Consider the following 23,146-nt stretch of genomic DNA (forward strand, 5'->3'; position numbering starts at 1 on the left):
GAATAAAATCACCCTTAAAAAATAGTGCAGCCAACTTCCCTCGAATCGAATAATCGGTTGCGCTCGGGGCCCCGGTAAATGTTGCCTAAATTTTTTTTCTTTCTCTTTTTTTTTTCTGTTTTTCTTTTCTTTATTCCTCCGTCTCCTTTTATAACGGTACCTTCCTACTCGGGTACTCCGCGACTATAAATCTACAGCTATTAAGACGCGAGGTCGAGTACTGTTCGACGGCTCGTGCCTCGTTACGCTATCGTATCCGTTGCGAGGGGGCTCTTCGAGCGGACGAGATCCAGTCTTATTTAAACGTATTCCTCGATATTTCGAGGTCAGAAAACTTTTCGCTTATTTCACGGGCCGAAGAAGATCGCCCAACTTGACGCAATGACCGGGAGCGTTTCATTGAAAGTGAAGTTCAATCTTCGCTTCGGTCGTACATACATTCCTTCCTTGTTCCGTTTTTCCCCTCCTCGCTCTCTAGTTTCCTTAAATTATGTGAAAACAGCTCGCGTGTCTACGTTCCGAGATCATACTACGGTATAATGTTGAGTTTTTTGTGTTTTTTTCTTTTTATTTTCAAAAAAGTAAAAGACTTTTTAAAAGAGGTTCCGGGAGCCATATACAGGGGAGTTGTGTTTGAACCTTCGCTGGTTATACGAATGTTTTTATGCGTGTCGACTATTTACTTAGATAAGGCGAGCATTGCCCTACAAGGTATATCGAGACGGATAAAATTATGTCCGTACGTATAAAAAAAATTTAATTATTTTTCATTCCTCATTAAACCTCTCGCTCTATTCTTGTTATTTCTCATATATTCGAGATTCGTCATCGTTATTCACCCGATCGAAAAATTTTTCCACCGACGAACCTACGATCCGACCACGTGAGAGATCAACGCGAGCGATTTTGTTATTCCGCAAAGTCGTGAGATGAAAAGATAAAGAAGAAGAGGTAAAAGAGAAAAAAAAAAAAAGGAAACACGTAGACGATATTCAAATCTGACGTTCGGGTGTGTCGGTTATTCCCAGCTTCCTCTCATAACATCATTCTGTCGGTGGGGCTCAGGTCCCGCGTTGCGTCAGCGACGAATACCCACGGTGTTAACGTCGCCGAATAAAAATCCCGAATAAAACTAGGCGAGTCTCGTGAACAAAAAAAAAAAAATTGTCGATAAAAAGCGAAACCGGAGAGAAGGGAAGAAAATGAGGCGAAATAAGGAGATTGCGAGGGCGGTTTTTGCGCAACGCGTACGGCCGTAGTCCGGCTCGCTCTTAAATAGGGGACGGTGCAGCCCGTAGTCGAACTTCTCTTACTGTTTTTTTCCATTTTTCTTTCTCTCTCTCTCTCCTCTTTCTCGCGAGACACATCGGGAGTATATCCAGCAGCGAGAGAAGTACCGATATAAAACGCGCGAGAAAAAAAAAGCGACAATAGATGTCCAGCGGGCGAATGTGTGCTCAGCGTAGGTTGGGTTCTTCTGGGCGAGTGCTGAGTGTTTACCGTACATAACTATCGCACTGTTTAACAATATTTAAACATTGTCGTCTGAGTGTCTTGAGTGTGGGAAGGGGAGGGGGGTGGTGGTGGTGGTGGCGGTGGTGGCGGAGACTCGAAATGGTGAAGAGGGGTGCCGCGGGGGTCCTTCAGGACAGCCGCAGATAAACCACCGTTTGCTTACTCAGCCCTCCCTGCCATAACACCAGCTTCCTTCTTTACCTTATACCCTACAGGGCGCGGTTGGAAATGAAAAAAAAAATATGTAAAAATAATATAAAATAAATACCTAAATATACGTATAATAAGCGCTATACGTATACCTCGTATACCTTTTAAAAGAAATAAAAAAAAAAAAAAAAAATAACCAGAGGAAACTCACCACTGTAGGTACATACATACCCGACACCAAATATTCTGTATCTCGTATTTGTACACGACTCGTAGTCGTTTTTTAACTTGTGTCGTTCTCCGCAGTCTCGTGTCTTACGGAAAAGTTGAAAGAAAAAAAAAAAAAAAAAGAAGAAAATGCGCCGTCGCTCTATTGGGAGGCTGATCCGCTTGCGAACGCGGTGCAATTGCATCGTCCGAATAACTGACGTAGTAAAAATAATAGCGAAGCTCACAATTTTTACGAGGCAAATGAGCGATCACCGCCGCTAGAACCGAGATGGGAAAGTAGCAGCATCAAGAGTCGGCAGTAGTGGTGGTGGTGATACTAGAAGTAGGAGGGAGATGATGCCGTGTGTGCGTGTATTATTCAGACACACGTGTACCACGTATAAAGACGAGAAGATCAGAGGCGCCATAAATCACAGAGCCCATTGATAAGCGTCGTCCACGCGATCGCGTCTCTATGTCCGCGACGAATACGACGAGCGTTCCCTTCCCTTCCCTTCCCTTCTTTCACCACCGACGACGGGTTCCCTTCCACCGTCGTCGAGCTGTGCTCTTCCTCCTCAGTTCCCCTCCCTCCCCCTCCCCCCCGCCGGTGCTCCCCTCCCCCTCGCCCTCCTCGTCAACGACGACGACGACGACGTCCAGCGTGCGTAATACAATTAACGGTCATTCATTAACTCGCGCGGTCTATCAGCGGTCAACATTCTTTCTGGTCCAGCTGCCGCGATTTATGACGAACAACTTTATACAGCGATTTCAGCCGAGGGCAACGATTCTTCGCCGCAAGCTCCGCGTATGACACGTATATCATATGCACGAGGGGTATGTGTGTGTGTGTGCGTTCGTGCGTGCGTGTGCGGGATGTGTATATTATTCGAGTTGAAATATTAGTTTCATTTTATTATATCTATATATGTTTCTACAACTGAACGGCGGTGAAAATGCAGTTTCGCTTTAACGTATCTCTCGATTATCGTACGAACGCATCCGCGGATGATACGTGCACGTCTGTCTGCTTAGCTTATTCGAATCGAGGAAAATTCGGTACGATCCACGCTCATAGGGTATTCATCGGGGCTTCTTTAATCAAGAGGAAGAACGTTAATTAACACGCTCGAGCGCCTGAATATTAAATATCTCTCGTAAAACCTTAACCTGCATATCGAGCGATATAATATAACTGCAATTTTTGCCTGACGAGACGAGACGTGTAACGTGTATGTACAATCGCGACTTTGATTGAAATGTATATTCTCAGATTGCGAGTCGAGTTATTTACTCGATTCTTATTTTTTTTACTTTTATATTCGTTAATTTTATCGGTGACGTCGCATGACGTAGTATACACGCGTTATTAATACATATACAAATAACCTTAGGTATGCGAGCTGTTTTGCCGGGGTATAGCGATCTCTTTTTAATTTTCTGATTTTTTTTTTGTTTTTTTTTGTTTCATTTCAATTTTATTTTTATCTTTTTTTGCAAACCATTCGCGAGTTATAAATACGTACACATAAAGCCTTCTTATAAATGACACCATCTCCTCGCTTCTTTGAAGCTTCTTGAATTTTTCTTTTTCTCCACTTTTTTTTTTTTTTTTTGTTTTTTTTTTTCATACTCCCTCTTTCCTCATCGCCACAGCCACCGACTCTCTCGGGAACGTCGACTAATTAATATCACGTGACGTATGCGATAGTTACGCACAGTATACATGTATATATACATACCTACTTCGCAGCTACTGACCCCGGGGCGTGATACGTACTTACATTTATTTATATAAAAATTTTTCTCTTCACTTTCGATGCACGTCATGTTCGAGGAGAGCGGAAAGTTGCGCGAGACGCGAATATCACGTTGTGCACGGGGTGGCGTGAAAGAAAAAAAACAAAAAAAAAAAAAACGAAAAACTCGACAAAACTCTTGAAAATTATTCTTTCAATTTTTCAGCGAAGAAAACGGTGAAATCAGAAAAACTGAAACAATCGTTCGTCGATTCTTTATATCACATTGAATCAATTTCCGTCTCGTTTCGGGCCACCTCGTACTTTAGTGTATGGAAAAGCGTCGATTATCGGTACATTTGAACGGTGAAGTGCGTCGGGTATAATAAATCCAACGATGTGTAAGAGCCGAGTTTGTTATGAGAGGGAGTTTGGTGGCGTTGCAAAGTATATCGTTGCCGGTGGTGGAGGCTGTAAAAGGTCGAGTGTGTATCACATAGAGGAGACATTGTGCGATGCCGGTCAAGTAAAAAAGCCAAACACCATCTCTGAAAGCGACGCGGTGAACCGAGGTAGAGCGCGCGATCCTCAGATTCCGTTTTATGCTCGCCTCACGATTCCGGGCAGTATAATGCGATCGACTGTTCATGAATGTCGGGGCTTTCGGCGACACGCTTTTCTCTCCACATCTATCGTTCCACTATTTTATTACCGTATCTTTACCACACCACACTACGTATTATTCTCCTCTTAATCGCATCGCGAACTTTTATCCGCTCTTCACATGTATAGATATATACATATATGAGCTGTGTGATCTCGTATACGGTGATTCCCCACGCAACGGGAGACGTGCGTCGGTTATCGACCACGCGGAATCATAATGGGCCATAATTGCATAAATATATAATGTTAATTAACAATTAAGATCGCTGCTTCGCCTAATTGAAAGATGGCGAATGCGACGTGTGAGAGGATTGGAGAAGGAAGAGAGAGGGACCGAAGAAGAAGCGGAGCGACAAAAAGGCGGTGAAAAAAAAGTAATCCGAACGCAAAAAAAAAAGCAAAATAACGACGGAAAAAAGGGTGGTCCGCGATCGTCGCGGCACCGCAACGCACCGCACCGCACCGCGCGTTCTCAACTCAATCGCATTAAACCGCACCGGGCTACACCGCAAATCGCAAAATTATGCAGTTAATACCTGCCCCGCTGCAGCAGGTTTACGCGCTCACAGTACGACCCAACCGTTCGTCGACGCCATGCCCTATCGCAATCGCTCCTGACCAGAGGGCATCATTTAAACCTTATCGCCGCCTACTCCGGCTACTCCTGCCCCACCTTCGTACGTAACGTCGTACGTCCACATTACCGAATAATTATTGATACCTCGCCCGCTAGTTTTTGACGACGCGAAACATCGACCACTTCGATGCACTTCGCGAGAGAGAGAGAGTCTAGTTTTATTCGTTGGCTGGTTTTGATTTAAAATCGGGGCGCATCGCCGCCGGATAATTGCGGTGATTTTGCGAGCCCGTTACCGCGTATTTCGTCGACGAGATGCACCGGCGGTCACCGCGAAAGCATGTGAGCCGAAGGCAGCAGCAGCAGCAGCAGCAGTAGCAGTTTGGCGGCTATAATGTAGTTTAACATCAGCAGCAGCAGCAGCAGCAACGCGGCACAGGGGAGTGCATGCGTTCGCAGGCGTGCGGAGATTGGCATTCCTCGCGCGAGAATTCAGATAGGCAATTAGCGAATGCAAATGCAATTAATTCTTGTTAATTCCTATCCCGAGGTAACCGAACCGACAGATAATATGAAAAGGTATAATGAATAAAGCCGTAATTATGGCAACGATCCGGATAATAAAAGTAACAAGAATCAAAGAAACAAATGAATGAGTGCGGTTAGCTAATGGATCTACATACGTGCGTGTGCGAAAAGAAGAAAAAAACAGAAAAAAAAAAACGGAGAAGCAGTGCGTATCGTATATGAAACTTACAATTAAACCGCGACTCTTACCCACTGCAGCAGCGGCGACCGATGGTCTCGATGTCGTTATATCGCAACACTTGAATCCGATCCGTCTGCACCGAGTTTCCCACGTACGAGGCGCCGCCCTTTTTATTTCCCCCCCCGCGCGATCACGTTCCTTAATTAATATTAATATAAATTTATTCCCGAAGTACCGTTGATTAATTTGTACCTTCTCTTTTTTTTCTGTCTTGCAGATGGTCCAAGCGATTCAAGTCCTCCGGTTTCACCTCCTCGAACTTGAAAAGGTGAGTAATGAAAGTCAATCAATCATTTTACACGTACGTACGATCGGAACCGTTTATAGGTAACCCATCGACGGATCGAGTCCTCAGGAACTTGGATTCTTTTTTTTTTTTTTTTTCTTCTTTCATCCAACAAATTTCGCGCGTCCTTTCGAGAGGAGGTCGTTCACCTTCGACGAACTATATCCACGGTGCCGTGGAGTGTAATTATTTTCCGTCTATATGTCATCATAAATTGATCCTCGATATTAACGCAGAAGTTATATTAGATGCATATTCAACTAGTTGAAATTCCTAATGACACCGCATCAATGATGCAAAACTCACAGGGTTATGTCTTGGTATTAATAACATACCACGGCTCATGTTCTCAACGACGGGATACACGCCCGCGATATTAACTCTCCTCACAATTAATAGTTACGGCAAGTAGCGAGTAGCCTGCAGTATGCTGCCTTGTACCTACCGCGCGACTGCTGTAAATTGATAATTATTTGAACTTTGCCATTATACGTAATTGCGGTGAAAGCTGCGAATTGCACCTACATAGTTTGACAGGTGCAATGCCACGGGGTCTGTATAGACTCCACTCGTTTCATCGGTCATCCAAACGTCAACGTCTTCCGCGAAAACGACCGTCGGCGAAGTTGATCCGCGATTAAAATTTCACCGTACACACGAGTAAAGTTGGCGAATTGGAAAATTTTTCAACGAAATTTTACCGATACCTTTGGGATCTCGGATCGCGCGGGTGGAAAAAGTTGCGCGTGAAAAAATTTCGGTCACACGTTACATGCGAAGATACACTTCCCTCGAAAGCGGAGAGTCAGCGGTGAGTAGCGAAAGATCGAAATTCGCGGCGTCCCTTGCGATTCTCTGATTCGGACAATGGGGCATAAAGATGGCCGCGTTCTTTCACCGCAAACGCGTAATTGATTCGTAAAAGACAATCGATGTCAGCGCGTTTACATTGTATGTTAATTCGCACTTACTACCACCACTTTTGCTGCCGCTATAAGCTCTCCCCGTAGATCTTGATGCACCTGAAAATCTTTCCTCCCTTCTTTCTTCGACACTCGAGAGCTTCGCGGCCCTCCCCGTGATCTCAAAGGTTTCGGCGTCTTCCGTTGACCAGGTGTAAAAAAATTCGCCAAAGTTTCCCTCTTTCTGCATTTCCTCTTCCCATCGATTACCGACATTCAAATCTTGGGCGCAGTTTCTTCAGCCCAAAATTGGTCAGATTCGCTATTTATTTTTTTTTTATCTAGCATGGACGGTATCAATAGAATTTTTCCGGAGTACATGGGGTACCTGTATGCATGGGTACGCGCGCGCGTATGCGATACAAAATTTGTGCATAATATCACGATACGTCAAAATTTATAACGCCTACTTACGCACGCGTGTGTGTCACGCTTGTATTTATGCCTTCGGGTTTCCTCCGGTAATATTTTATCATACAAAATACCGAAGCCATCCATCGCATTTCCATCGAAATGGCAGCTGACGCAGCCATTGGCCGAACCCAAGACTTGCGATCGGTCCTCTCGCGTACTATATACCTTTTACTTTTACCTTCACCCCGCGATGCGCGTTTGCCATATGTATTTATTGCATGTGCAGGCATATATAATGGCATATGTAGTACGTTATGTATACCGATATGGTCGTCGGGTCCTGAATATGCAGCCGATCCTTTAGGAGCCGCAACATTGCAGAGGGCCCCTTCGACGCCACTTTTCTGCATCCAGCCGAACGGTTGCATAAAACGAAGCAACGGTGCAAAAGTATGGGAGGAGAATTTCTTCTGATCGTCGCGTCGACTCCTCGATCGTTTTATGTATCGTGCAATTTTATAGCAATTTTCCACATTTACGCGCTGATCGTATCATTATTATTACAACAGTTTACGCGGTGACCGCCGCACATATAAACCCGGAGGCAAGTTTTGGTTATTTCGGTTTTGTTTTCCGCCTCGTTTCAAACTCTTCAATATCCCGGGCTCGCATACGATCTCGCGATAATGACGACGAGGATCGTCATGAGCTCATTGAAATTTGTTTTTTTTTTCCAAAAATTTCTCATTCAATTTTTTTTGGTTCGAACCATCGCGCGACGCACGATTCGGTATAAATAATGCAAATCCTTTTCAGCCGGTCGCCGTGATCTCGCGTATTAATTAATAAAACGCGGGATGTATAATTTGACGTTGCAAACAAAAAAAAACAAATTCAATAACCGTACGTGTGTTCAAATTATCTTTGATAAATATAATTATTCCGAACAACCGCGTTGTACAAAATGTGACGCGTATGGATCATTAGGCGAAACGAATTTCGTCGAATCGGAATAAGAAAAAAAAAGTCACATGCAAATTAATCCGTATCAAACGATACGAACGTACGTAATTCACGTGTACACGAGTTATACCGGACTGCTGTGTATCGTGCGCGTATTATACCAGTGTGCGGCTTTTGATGTGGCGGAGGTGGTCCGTCGATTAGCACACGAGTCAGAGTCACTTCGATTACTTTCCAAACAACGGCTAACGTCAAGATTGTAATCGACCCTTGGCGAGCTCGTATTCTCTATCAAACGCATCGTTAAACCCGCGGGTTTTCGTTCCTGCTGCTCTTGCTGCTCTTGCTGCTGCTGCCGCTGCTCCTGCAGCCGCACTTCCGACCCCTCGTCCAAAACCGGTTCTCCATAACCATACCTCCTGTTCGATATATTATATACATATTATCTACACCATACGTACGCTTTGTACGCTTACGTGTGTCTGATAATTCGATTTTTCAACGCAACTAATCGCGATGAGAAGAAAACAAAAAAAAAATAAGAAGGAAAATTCTCATCAAAGTCAAACGTGAGTTTGAAACGTTTCCGTAATAGTCGGTTATGAATAAGTAGAGAAAAATCATTTGGTTCATTAGGCGTGACGATGAGGATAGCGGTTTGTGTAATTATAAAGTGCGGTACTGCACTGATCATACAGCTGACGTTTGGCTACTCGCATTCTCGTTGTAGTTCGATAAGTTATAATTAATAACGAAAGGATCCATATGGAATATCGTTACTTTGTTGCGCTCGGTGATGCGAATGAAAAAGTCAAAAAAAATAAAAAAATAACAGGTGAATAATGAAAGAGAAAAATTGAAAGAAAAAGGAGGCAATATGTAGGGTATAATCTTGTTACGTATAGCGGCAGCAACAGCAGCGGTGAAAGAGATTCCATAAATAGCTGCCGCTGCACCACAAGCCGCGTATATACTCAACTCGACCAATGGGGATCATCGTAGCCCGCGGTGTACCCAGTGCATTTAACATTTTTCAACCAATCCCGTATTAGCATAATTACGTTCTCCAAGAGGCAATGCAATACAACGATGCGAGGGCACCAGTCGCGGTAAGGAAGGAAGGCTGGACGTGTTCCCTTCGGACTTCGCAGCCTTCCATTGGATAGTCTCGTTTCACATATTATAATCCGTCCGCATACCCTCCTCTATGCGTTTCGCTACGATCAAAAAATACTCCTCTCTTTTTTTCTTCTTTTTTTTTTTTTTGTCTCTCCGTTCCTCAAAGTATGCATACATATAATTCACTCGGTATTAACCGAACTTGCCCACCGTCTACCGGTAAGAATCCATCGCTTCATCGTCAGTTCTCTTCTTCTTTAGAAACTGGCCATTATATATAGAGTAGGTATATAGATAGGTATATACGTATAATACATGGCCTAGGTATAGGAAAGATCTCTATAATACTTACGTCGAAGAAGAAACTGGTTCTCTTCCAACCAGGATGATGCTCACTTTTTTTTTCATTCTCTTCTTCTCTTTTGAATTTGTTTATTCCATTTTTATTTTTATTTTTTTTTTTTTTCTTACTTTTGCTGTTGGTATTACGTAGCGAGAGGAAATTCCTGTGGGATTTTCAAGGCGTCGTCGAGACGAAGGGTGTAAATTTGATCGATGTGATTAATATTATAATTTGGCGGGACGTACGTTCTCATTGAACGTGATTGGAATTTCATTTTTTTTTTTGTTTTCTTTTGTCGCAGTTCCACAAATCGTCAGCTTTATATCGTCATTATGTGGAAAATAAATATAGTTCTCGTTCGGTCGGACTGTAATTGAAATTTGAAAATTGTAGTCCACGTAAAATCACCGTTTTTGAAAATAACGAAAATCCAGGTTCACCTTTTTTTCGTCAATTTAAGTATAGACCATACCTCCCGTGTAATTGACGCTGATGCGAGGATTAGGGGTGAACATAAAAAACGTGAAATGTCTCCTAATATCCACCGGTCCATCAGTTATACATATATACACAAACAACTCACCTTGTATAAACCTGGCCAAACTTCCACCTATATGTATAATATATATACCGCAGGGATGCCGACATGACAGCTGCTCTCTTCCTTCAAACCCCTGATGCCCCGGCTGCTCCCGTTTCTTTTTTTTTTTTTCTTACTCTATTTCTCTCTCACCTTTTATTTTTGTACTTTTTTTCCTCATAGTCTCTTTCTCACTTTCTAGTGCAGTCCTAAATCTTTTTTTTCTTTCAATTTGTACGTACACCTTTTCACTTCTATTTCTTTTTCCAATTATGCAATCTCATTACAGGGGTCTCCAGTTTTCAGTTAATTCCTTTAGGACGAAATTGAATATTTTGGGTATTTTGATTTTTGACAATCCGATGCTTAATTTATAACCATAAATCGACTCACAAGTTCCATGTTACATTTATTATACCTGCTCGGAATCTGCAGTACTATAGGTAACATAGTTACCGTAAGGGTGGTCAGGTCGAGGTACAACCATCCGTTCCTTTTCGTCTTCTATTTTTTTTTCTTTTTTTCCCTTCTTTTTTCATTACCAATGGCTTGAAAGAATTCTATTGTTAAATAGGGTCCTTTCCCCTCTCTTTTTTTTTTTTTTTTGCTTTCCTTTTTTTTTTTATGCCCGATGCCTTTTTACATATAGGGCAGCATACCTCCCTACGATCTGGCGATGGGCCTTTCTTTCAGGTACGTTTGCCTTTTGAAACGACGAACTGAACTCCGGGTATACTGCAGGAAAGAAATGTGAAATTTCGTCTGCAGCGCGTAGATAGAAATATGTATTTTTTATTTCTCTAAAAAAACCACCCCTATAGTCGGGGCACATTGTCGGCAATTTCGTAGCGATTTTTTTTATTAATAAAAAAAAACCAAAAAAAGAAACAAAATCAAGAAAGTTATTTGGACTAATTTTTTTTCGTTTTATCTCAAACATGGGACTAATTCGGATTTATCCATCGGTTTCGGGGGTTTCTTCGTATCTCTTTGCGGTCATCCGAGTTTTGGCCGTATATATATATTCCTTTTATATACACGGATATATGTATACATATTTGTGGAAAGATGTACGTATACGCGTTACGTATTTGTGTACCTTGGTATTGACGGCATGGCATGGCTGAGATAGCATCGGGATGGGAGGCATCGGTGTCCATACCTATACCCAACGGTATAATACCCGTTGCACGCGGCGATGAAGAGGACGGAGTTTTGGGACGCGAGCTGTTCTTCGGAGATAGATGAGTACAGATACAAGAACGCCACTCGTTAGGAACACGAATGTTACCCAGACGACGGCGGGGGTGGGCTCTGGGGTGTATGACAAAAATCAATATAGCGAAAGATCCATAGGTCTAGGTATTGACCTGCTGCGGTTTTTTGTGTCCCATACCCGCCACCCTGCGAAAACCACCCCTACAGGTATCGCGACGGTTCCTTATCGTCTGCGTAAACCTATTTTAGAAATTTGTACATGTTTTTTTTTTTTTTTTCCAACCCCCGCCAGACTGTTCCAGTCTTTTGTAACGAGAGTTTATTGGTCAAGGCCACGCGGTTTCGTGTCCTTTGGATTTTACCGACATCCGAGCGTCGGGTTACCTCGTATATCGACCTCCGGAATGACCGAAAATTATTCCCTTCGACATTCGGTTTCGAACGTTCGATGTATACATATATACATACGATGTTATACCACGCACGGGGACCAGGTGGCACAAACGCGATTCCATTACATCCGTCATGGATGTTTGTCTACGAATTTTAAACGCGTGAATACGAAGGGAATAAAAATAAAAAACGAAAAAATGCGGCGCAACGGTTTTGTTGCGACTAAAAAAAAATTTGCATTCCTTTTTTTCTATACTTTTTTTTTTTGCAAAAGGCGCGCGTTATAGCTAGACGACTATGAGAATCACCTGAATCCCTTTTCGGCCCAGGTGAGGACCATAAAACTCTCGCGGTGAACCGACAAGTGTTTAAAAGCCCGTGGCACAAAGTCGTAAAGTTTCTATTTTTCTTCCTTCTTATTTTGATCCCTAAATTAATAAGAATCGATGTTCAACACGGGGTTGAAAATATTTCGTTCTTTTTTCTCTTACCTCTGGCGAGATTTGTTCCACTTGCTAAAAATTTGTTAAACTAAAACCACGCGGGGCTGTGGTTCGCTCGCGAGACTACATTCGATTCGATATTCACGAATTCGAAAATTTTTAGTCACCCGAGGAAAAAAAAAAAAAGAAAAAGAAGAAGAAGAGACGGACGAAGAAGATGAGACAAAGGATGTTTTATCGCGAATCGGGGACTTTGTTTTTTTTTTTTTTTTTTTTTTTTTCGGCGTCTATGTATCATTGGTGCTAGGTCGGAATACACGGACTCCTGAGGGATCAAATTCTAACCAGTTCGGTATTATGGTCGATGTCCTTCGAAGGCGGTGGGTATCCTTCGCTCGTGTTCAGCTGGCCAGGTTTCGTTTTCTTACTCGGCCGACAACAGTCTAGTCATCTTTAAGGCATTGTGTTACCTCGCCACGTGATCATTCCTCGGTTTCGTAGGGAACCCCGTTGGAAAAAACGCGGGCACATTTCGTTTGTACGTGTGTGCGTGTGCTCTCCTCGCACACGTGTGTACGACCGGCGTAAAAAAAAAAACTGAAATAAAATGAAATAGTAATAAAAAATGTAAGAGAAGTCCGGAGCGAAGCAAAGCAGAGCAAAGCGAAGCGAAGCGAAACGAAACCAAAGAACGGCGCGTGATTATCAGGGTGCCGCCCTCCTCGTCTTGCGACGAACGTAATGAGCGAGTCGAATCATCTCAACGTTTCGTTTTTATGTACTCCGTAGCCTGGTACCGCGTACACACCTCCGCAGAGCGTCCCCGGTGTCTCGTTTTCACAACTTTTGTCCAGCGGGTACGGGTATAACGTTGAAATAAAATTAAAGGAAGTTAGTTTCTTCGAATAAATATACATATATTGTGACCTGGACATCTTCTGTCCCGATATCAATTCCTGAACATTCGCAGTCCGAACTGAAATCGCTGGAGGCGGTTTCATAGCACGATCAACCTTCTCAGATTTGCATATAACAAGATAAATGTTCCTAGATATATATATATATATACATATATATACATCCTCTTTTATTTTTTATCTTTTCGTTTCTTTCTTGCTTTCTTTCTAAGCCGAATGTGCATCGGCTCGGTGGTCATAAGCGAAACCGCTGATGTTGCGACGGGGCTGGGGGGGGGGGAGGGAGGGAGGAGAAGTCGAAGAATGGTCGGGCGCAGGAGGGACACGTATCCTACAGGCCTGTCAGCTCTCATTTGCATACATAACATTCTGGTCCACCGGACACCGGTCAGACCTTCATTGCTCGCGATACAGAATCATCTCGGCGTACAGCTCCTGATGCATATAATACCATACGTGCGGATGCCATTGCGCTGCAAACGCACTGCGCACGATTTAATGCGAACTCCTCGATTCTTCCCTCTTATCTTCCGGGCAGTACGATATCAATTCTATTTTTTTTTTTTTCTATAACCGTAGAAATAATTGCGATCGTTGGATCCGAACCGTCCACGTCTTACATGCGAATGGGGATGAGGGATGAAATTCTTGTGCGATAATTGCGGTTCCGATCGTTGTGTAACGTTACCGATTTTCTTGTTGAAAGAAAAACAAAAAAACAAATCGGCGGTCTAATAACGTTTGTTCTGTTTTTGTTTTGATTATTTCCAGGTTCACGAACTGTGCGACAACTTCTGTCACCGGTACATAAGTTGTTTGAAGGGTAAAATGCCGATTGACCTTGTGATCGACGAACGGGACAGTACGAAACCACCGGAGATGGGTAACGGTTTGGACGGCGGTCCGAGGAGCACGGCGGACAGCACGAGTCATACGGACGGAGCGAGCACCCCGGACGTAGTGAGTACCTCACCATCTTCCACAACTTATTATCCGCACGACGCGCTCACCCCCCATCACGCCATCGGCAGTACCACCCCCCTGCAACTGAGCCAAAACCAAAACCAAAATCATAACCATAACCATAACCATACCAACCACCAGCAATCGAACACCCCCAGTAGCGCCGCCACAACTCCCAACTCCCTAAAGCGAACGCACCAACAGATGATGATGGCTGCGGCCGCTTCCGCGATGGCGTCTCCGCACGCCGCATCCGCGCCCGCGCACGCTCACGCGGCACTGGCCGCTTATCACTCCATAAGTTCGGCCGTTTATCCGTGCTCGTAATATAATTAATTATACTATTGTTAATCAACAACGGCGTATTTCACTCTGTCGATGATAACTGTATATTTATATGATATTCGCGATATATATCTCAACGACGTTATATTAGTACATTCGGTTTTTATTCAGAAAGAAAAAAAATAAATAAATAACAGTAGTAACACTATGATTTCGTGAAAGAACCGTCGTGGCACTATATGCGAAATGCGTGCGATCGTCACGGTGTAGGGATTTTCGTAATTATTTTGACAAAAAACAAATAAATAAATAAAATAAAATCAACTCATGCGAACAAATGAGGCAGATCGAGGAGGAACTTACATAGGTGCGTACAGGAACTCGGTGGTTTTCCTCGCGCATTTGTCAGGTGAAGTAGAAAATCTGATCGTCGCGTTTTGAGAGGTCCTAGCCCCTGCGGTGATGTGGAATATCGTCCCGCATCGGTTGTTATAATTTACAAAGCATAAGTGGTGCGAAAAGCTTAGTTATTAAAATACGCGTTATCGGCTCGATATATAGGTGAGGCGGGACGCGGTGTGGTACGGACCCAGGTAATGCGTAGTGAAAGTAAAAAGAAAAAAAGAAGAAACGAAACGATTTAATCTAACGAAAAAAACCACATGCGTATTGTGCGTAAAACTGGGCATTATTACCTGAATACGATTTTACACGATCTATTAATCTTTATTTTCTTCTCGTTTTCTTCTTTTTTTTTTTTTTTTTTTTGCTTCGCCACTACATTACCTGCGATTGAGGGAAACCGGGCAGCTCGGCGGCGTTCGATTATCAGGCATATATGCGCATTATGGGTACACCTGTAATCGCGTATCTATCATCTGTACGCTTACTCTATATTTGCGTGTAAAATATAAAGCGAAATATTTTATTATGTATACGTACGATGACCGCGCGGCGTCCGCGAAGGGAGCTTGCGAGGGAGAGACGGACAAACCAGAAAACAAAAAAAAACAAAAAATCAAAAATGACTAAAGAAATTAAATCCAGAATTCAAGAACTATGATAACCATTGACAGATACTTGGATGCAAACGTAATTTGATTGATGAAAAAAAAAAATAAAGAAATAAATAAATAAAACGAAACGAAATGACGAGCAATCGAAATCGACGACAGACTCTATAGTTGAAATATCATAGCTACTGTATCACCACGCATAGGAAAAAGATATTATTCTGTAAAATTGACGATCGACAAAAATTCTATCTTTTGGAAGGTTTAATCCGATGCCAGAGATAATACTCGAGGTGTTACATGCACTAATATCTTTTACACTATGCGTATAACCGTCGCGATGTCTATCCTATACATAGATATAGCCTAGATAAGACGTATACGTAAAACATTATATAAAAATAAAAATTATACATACGGTTACATTATTACACGCCGTAATAAGCAAGCTAAAGTCTAAAGTAAATTGTGTATAATATTAATACGATGATAATGATGAAACAATTGGAACAAAAGAAGAAAAAAAAAATAAAATAAACCGAAAGAAGAAGAAAAAATACCTGTAATAACGAAGAATAATGATAATTAACGATGATTAATAACAATAGTCTAATCACTGATTATAATTAAATAAGAATGACTAATTAACCGTGATCAGAAAATATACGTAATAGGATTAAGGGCTCCGTCACAAATGAATTTGTGTTCTATTTTTTAGAAAAATGATAACGATGATCGGAAGGAATAAAATTTAATTAATGATTAATAATAATTAATAATTACAAACGATATACGAAATATGCGGCATATATATATATATGTACATATATATATATGTTTGAGAATGTAGAGTAGTTTTTAAATTATTAAACGTTAGCAGCTATATTTAAATATATGAATATAATATATATATTTATATCTATATATACATATAATATGTAATGTAAAAATTGTCATACTCTCGTATTATACCGCGTGGTAGATCGTAAGAGAATATGTATATATACGTATATCTATATACTCAAGTCGTGGGAATCGAATCAAAAGTCAAGTGAAAAAAAGAGATTGCATCGAATAATTGAAAATTTGAGAAAGGAAAAAAAAGGAAAGAACGGATTAAACTACATAGAAAATAATGCGGATAAACGAATGCAAAAACGGAACCGACACGATATAATAATAATAGTAATAACAACAATAATTATAACAATATTAATAATAATTATGGTTACAACGAGACATGTATATATTACCGAAGGGAATTGTGAGCGGTCTGCTTTTTATTCATATACGATAGAGAATAGTAATGAAGAGAAAAGAAAAAAAATTCAAACGAACTATGGAAAAAAAAATGTTTAAGAAAATCAAGAAGAAATCAAACGAAAACGAGAACAAAAATAATACTATATACGTAATGAGAGTGAAAAAAAAAAAAAAAATTAGAAAATAGAGAGAGGGAGTGCGAGCGATTAAGTTAAATACATATAAAAAAAATATATATATATATATATACATACATACTAAGATTAAAATGGTCTTTCCGAGTGCGTGCGATTAATATTAATTCGTATCGATATTTATATTATTAGGATATATGTGATTGATCGATCGGCACATATATTATTATAAAAACGCCTATAAATAGGTATCGGTACTCGTAACTAGGGAGTTGTGTGAGGTACAAGTCCTGGCCGGCAGGGCGCGCGAATCCACCCCCCAATCCCCGTTCTTGACCCCTATTTATATATGAAGTAACTTTGAACTTTGAACCTTGAAATATTACTTGCCTTCTGCTGCTACTATACTGGTGCCCCCCGCCCAGCGATCTCACATGAGCTGGACCAAAATGAAAGTATAAAAAATACCCGCACCCAAGGGCGAATGAAATATTATGTACCCCATGCAGTACCATATTATACCCCGTGTACTGTGAAATGACGTTTTCCTTCTTTTTTTTTTTTCTCTCTTCTTTACACTGAGATAAACGAGAACTAAGACTGAACTAGACGCGAACCGAAGAGCAAAAAAAAACTAAAACACGCTACCCCAATTTTGAAAATGACAGAAAAATCGAATCATGAAAAATCAAAAGGGGGTGTGTCACTCTTTCCGTAGCACACGATCCGATACAATCGACCACGTGTGAATTAAAAAAATCTAGTGAACGCTCCACGATAACTGGACCGCAAAAAACAACACAACGGTACGTTGGACGAGACAGATTTTTTACTTTTTTCACGTACGATAAGTATATTTTACTTTATCTTTGTCATAAACGCATACTAGATTTACTTTGTAAAATTATTTAAGACACGTTAGATCTGCCGAGTGGACGAACGAATTTTTTTGAATAAAAAAAAAAAAGAAAACCAAAAAAAAAAAAAAAAACATTTCTGACCGTGATCAAGGAAGGAAATAAAGAAACCGAGAACAAAAGACTGGACTCATCTCAGATACGGAGTAACGACTTTGACGTAGAAGACCGAAGAGACGGAAAAAGGGTCCTTAGGGTGCAGGTTGCATGGATTTTGCGGGGGATAAAAAGATACGGTTCAGCAGCAGCAGATGACGCAGATGACGATGGAACGCGGATGGATGTTGACGGTGATTTCACTGGCCGAATATTTTAGATCGTGTATATATTTATCAAAGATACATGACTCATGTATAAACGATATGTATGTACGGTCGATGTATTCGTCGATGTGAAATCAACCGAAATTTCCGTCCATTCCAAAAGCATGATCGATATACAAAAAAAAAAAAAAAAATATTTTGTATATTTTACAAAGTGCAAAGTGAAAGGAAAAAAAAAAATATATATATATATTTTATAATTTCGATCATATCATATCGAAATTATAAAGGGGTGTAACTACGAAGAACGGTGATTGTGAGAGGGATTTTGGCGCCTGTTGGTACAGACCCTAGTTACGAGTACCGAACCTAGGGCCGGGAATCATTATCACTGTTTCATAACGGTGAATTTCATGAATTTCCCGGCTCAGTTTAAGGATAATGTTGAACAAGGAAAATTCAACGAGGAGAAGAAAGCTCTACGAGTCGCAAGGAAAGTGAATGTTGGTTGTTTGTGTGTTTTTCTTTTTTTGGTTCTGTTCTTGTTAGTTTTTTTTGACTCTGTTTTTTTTTTTTTTTTTTTTTTCTATTCTTGTAAATTACGAAATGTGCAGCAGTATCAAGTATATATATATATATATGAATATATATATATATATGTATGTATATGTGGGAGTTGTTTTATCATCGGATTATACACGTTAAGTTTTAAACAAACGTTTTTCTTTTTATTCTCTCGCTCAACTCTTTTTTGAAACTTGTTTTATCAATGAATCGAGAAACGAAGAGGATGAAAAAAGGAAAATTTTTTTAAATGTGGAAGGGATGAAATGAGAGTAAGAATTTAGTGATATAATTGATCGATATAATTGTTGCATGAAATGCTAAAAAAATCAAGTGTCTCGGGGGCTTCGATATTATAATAATGTGATCGCAGGGAGATCTTAATACGTGAATAATTAGTGCCATAGAAATGCAGTACACGAGTACCGCAGCTAGTATGTACTTAAATATAATACTGAAAAAAAAAAAACATAATTAAAGCAAAAAAGGTTTCTATATACATGTGAGATAATGCTGCAGTCACGGTACGCGAGTATATGTACTTTATATACATATATGTATTAAATATACCTTGAACCTCACATCGTATGTCCGAACTTGTACTTATATAACATTATAGATACGATTATGTACCTATTATACATACATACATACACGCTGGAATATTACGTTTTATATTATTACGCGTCAACGATTCGAAAAATTATTGAGTGTATGTATACACATATTTTTTTACTACTTTTTTTTCTTCCTCTCTATACGAGTAGTTCGATGCCTCGGTATCAGTGACTGTTGCAGCGATCTTAACAAAACTCATATATATATACGTATATATTTCAAATAACGAAGTACGGTACTCGATGGATGCTTTTATACTGTTACCACTGAAATTGTTTAATTTTTTCACTTTTTCGAATTTCTTTTTATTACTTATTTTTTTTTTTTCAATCCTTTACCGCAAATTGTATTCATTGCATCGTCCGAATCATCCGACGCGCCAGTTCCGAGATCCGTGAATGAATCGAGAAAAGAATTGTTCAAACTTGAAAATGGAAAAAGAGATAGTAAATTTTCGTTCGAATCGTTCATCATTTTCTTACCACTTGTATGTACCTATGAATTTTCTCCGTTGGAATATTAACTGAAGTTTCTTGATCGGCGATCACGAATAAAACCGCGTAGGATGAAATCGAAAATGGAGAGAAAGAAGTTGGATAATGCTTTTTTGTATACAATTGATTTTTTACATCGGCTGATATGTACATTATTTGCTAATTCTTTTCGATCTCGAAATACGCAAGTTTCGTGTAACAGTCAAGTTTTACGCGTCTATGTTATTATGCATTACTCTCAGGGGGGAAAAAAACGAGAGATTGTTCAAGAGTTGATTTTTTTTTTATTCATCCGCGTTTGAGTGGCGCGAAATATTTGTTGATGTCGTATATAGTTACGTTTTTGTTCTTGTATTGTTTCTGATGATGATGATGATGATGATGATGATATTTGTATTTGTTATGTTTACGAGACAACTGACACTGCACAAACAGGTTAAAAGTTCTTTTCTCCGAACGTTTGGAAAGCTACTGCAAGCATTTATGAAAAAAAAAAAAAATGTTTTTTAACTTTTTTCTTTTTTTTTCTCATACCTTTTTTCTTTCGAATTCCGTTTTTTCACTCAAACTTACGACGAGAATAAGACGACGAAAGAAAAAGATGAAAAAAGAAAAAAATTAAAACATTAATCAGAAAAAAATTATTCGGCAAAATTTAATCCGACAGACATTGTGAATGTATGTGTGTTATACGATACAACTTAATAGGCTTAAGGAGATGAAGATTAAAGAAAAAAAAAAAAAAAAAAAAAACTCACCCCACACATTGTATACGACTAGCATTATAGTGATAATATATTACCAATAATGATACTGTTTAAACTATTGTCTCAATCAACGTATTTTCAATATAAATAAATGTTAGCCTTGTTGAGTTAAATAATTGCAGTTAAAAAAATTCTTTTACCATTACAACACAAAAGTAACACGGTCATCACAATCACGATCATTTCCCTCAATCCGTACGTTCGATATGTTTTTATAACGTGTCAAACGTACAAGCATGCCGCTCAAATTCCCTATACGTACATATATAGAGTTCAGATAATCGTGATTATCGTTGTTATATTTTTGAATTTTCGAATTGGGAATTGGGGATGCGCTTCCGTTCTCATTAGGCATATACGTACGTATTTGAATACCTGGAGGGCATCGTCACGATTTTGGCATAAATCTCAGTTAACCCTTGCTAATAAATATTTAACCCTTTAAATTTGCAACAACCCTTAGCGTGTACTCGTTTGCATAAGATTGCTATTTCATTTACACATCGCATAATTGAATATTTAAATTCAATTGCCCCCCGCCACGCTCTCGCAGTTTCCAGCCGCAAAACTGCAGTAAAACTTGTAACAGGGCCGCGTTTACCCCGCCCACAGTCCCTCGCTTTTCCCGTGCCATCCTTCCGCGCCCCTTCGGAACCACGGGCGCAACCCTAAGAATATTTCGAGTCCTTGGGGAACCGCCGATTCGAGGTAGTATGCGCTCACGGTATAGTTCGTGCGAAAAAGTGAAAAGCAGACCTCCCGACCGTTGGGTAGAGAAGAAAAGTAATCCGAGATATCGAGCCTCGTATAATCACTTGTAAATCGCTCTCGTCTCATTCTTCTCTACCGCCGCCTAATGAATTCCCTCGAATTCCTTTTGTTCCGATTCCTTTCTAGTTCCTACAAAATTATGCCGCCCTTCGACTCGGCTAATTACCTGATTATCGATTTCAAACCATGTACAACGACCTCACCGATTGTCCCGATTACGTATTCCTTGCTACGATAAAAGCTCTACACCCGCCGTCTTTTCGCAACCGGTAAAACTTGTAATCTCGTTGTTACACCAGATCCTTTGTGGAAAACAAAAAAACAAAAGAAAGAAAAAAAAAAAAAACAATAGGGTAGGAAATTTCATCGTTCTCTATCGAACTGCTAATTCCGTACCTCGTAATCGAGGGGTAATCAGATCCCGATCGTCGTTAAGTATTATTGGTAATTTTAGATTAAGAAGATTTTCATTCTGTGCACCTACATTCTCAAACATAATACAGAGTAAGAAAGAAGAACGTTCGTATTAAGAAAAATTGCGATGCTTTCCGATGAGAAAAAAAAAACAAAAATAATAATAAATAAAAAGGAAAAGAAAAAGAGTTAACGAACTAAATGAAAAATACAGTAGCTGATATTCCGCGAGCGTCTTGTCCGTCTCGAGGTGTTGAATGGTTATTCTTGGGCAACCGCTTCTCCCCGCTCTTCGTTTTAATGGAAACTTGACGGGCGTACAAAAACACGTAACCACCATTCGACGCCCGAGTATTAATACGTTCTCTTAATAGACTCTGCGAGAATAAGAAAAAGTTAATAACCAAGTCCTGCGAGGAATGGAACGAAACGAACGTACGGATGGTTCGTCGTCGATCAACCATTACTTCCTGTACGGATTATACGTGTGTACAAGCTGTTATAACCACGGGTGGTGGTATCGTCAAAGACCTGGAAAATAGTAGCGAACGATTTTCAATGATCAGAAATATCGATGGTCGTCATTAGACGTTGAGTCTCGTCGTTTTTCGCATAAATTCCTAGCGTTGATCCGAAGATATTTTAAAAATTATAAAAGTGATCGAAACGTATTAATTTTTTCTATTCTCGGTCGCAGCGATCTGTTAACTTTATAACGTTGGCCACGTATGACTTTAACCGCGTTGTAAAGTATAGGTTGCGTTTTTCGATCCAGCGGCAAACACGTTATCGAGCTGCGTAGAACTCAGCGGGGTATACGCGATATAGGCGGTGCCAGAAGTCGAACATCTCGTTCTCCAATTGGCTGGGCCAGTTGTTTCGCTTATCAAATTGCTCCGAATAGCCTCAGTTGTGATCGCGAGGCAACCGACGAGGAGGCTGTTATCGACTTCGATCGCCTGCCTACGCGACGACGAGAGAGCGTACGCGCAATCTTTCTCTCGATCCAATCGCTAAACGCTTGGACTCAACTGGCTCATTTATTTTTCTTTCGGTACCACATTTTCACCAACTCCTCATTTCGGTAAAAACGATAGATCTTCGATCGAATCACGATCGAACGTGACTCGAAAAATTTTTACTCTCCGTCGAGTATTTTCATTCGCTCCGTATATTGTATATATACATATATAGGTTCTCCCGCATTATTCGCAGGCGTGTTTACGTACGCACTGCACACCGACGATCAACGAGGGGTGAGATCCGCTCGGCGTTGAGCTCGAGGATGAGGGAAGTTGAGAGTCGGGGCTCTCGGAGGGTGAGACGCCACGCAGGGAGCGGAGGGTGTTTTGCTGGTAATTGGTGCCAATTTAATCCTGCCCTACGCCGGCGTGCTATACATACCCCACGTATTAACGGGGAGGGAGAAACGACGGTGGCTGCCGCCGATGCTACTGGTGCCGACGCTGCCGC

At 40.6% G+C, this 23,146-nt stretch overlaps 1 protein-coding gene across 6 annotated transcripts in view; it reads left to right on the forward strand.

Moving 5' to 3' along the window:
- LOC105687648 (homeobox protein homothorax) overlaps positions 1–23,146 on the forward strand; it is a 303,587-nt gene that overhangs the window by 31,614 nt on the left and 248,827 nt on the right. For all 6 annotated transcript variants that reach the window (XR_007278162.1, XR_007278161.1, XM_048654505.1 and 3 more), the window contains exons 5-6: positions 5,847–5,897; positions 13,979–14,167. Coding sequence is in view for 4 of the 6 variants with exons in the window: in XM_048654505.1 (XP_048510462.1) it covers positions 5,847–5,897; positions 13,979–14,167 (240 nt within the window). In the remaining 2 variants the exon portion in view is untranslated. The remainder of the gene's footprint in view (positions 1–5,846; positions 5,898–13,978; positions 14,168–23,146) is intronic.

The sequence above is a fragment of the Athalia rosae genome, chromosome 4 (assembly GCF_917208135.1).
Source record: "Athalia rosae chromosome 4, iyAthRosa1.1, whole genome shotgun sequence".
NCBI lineage: Eukaryota > Metazoa > Arthropoda > Insecta > Hymenoptera > Athaliidae > Athalia > Athalia rosae.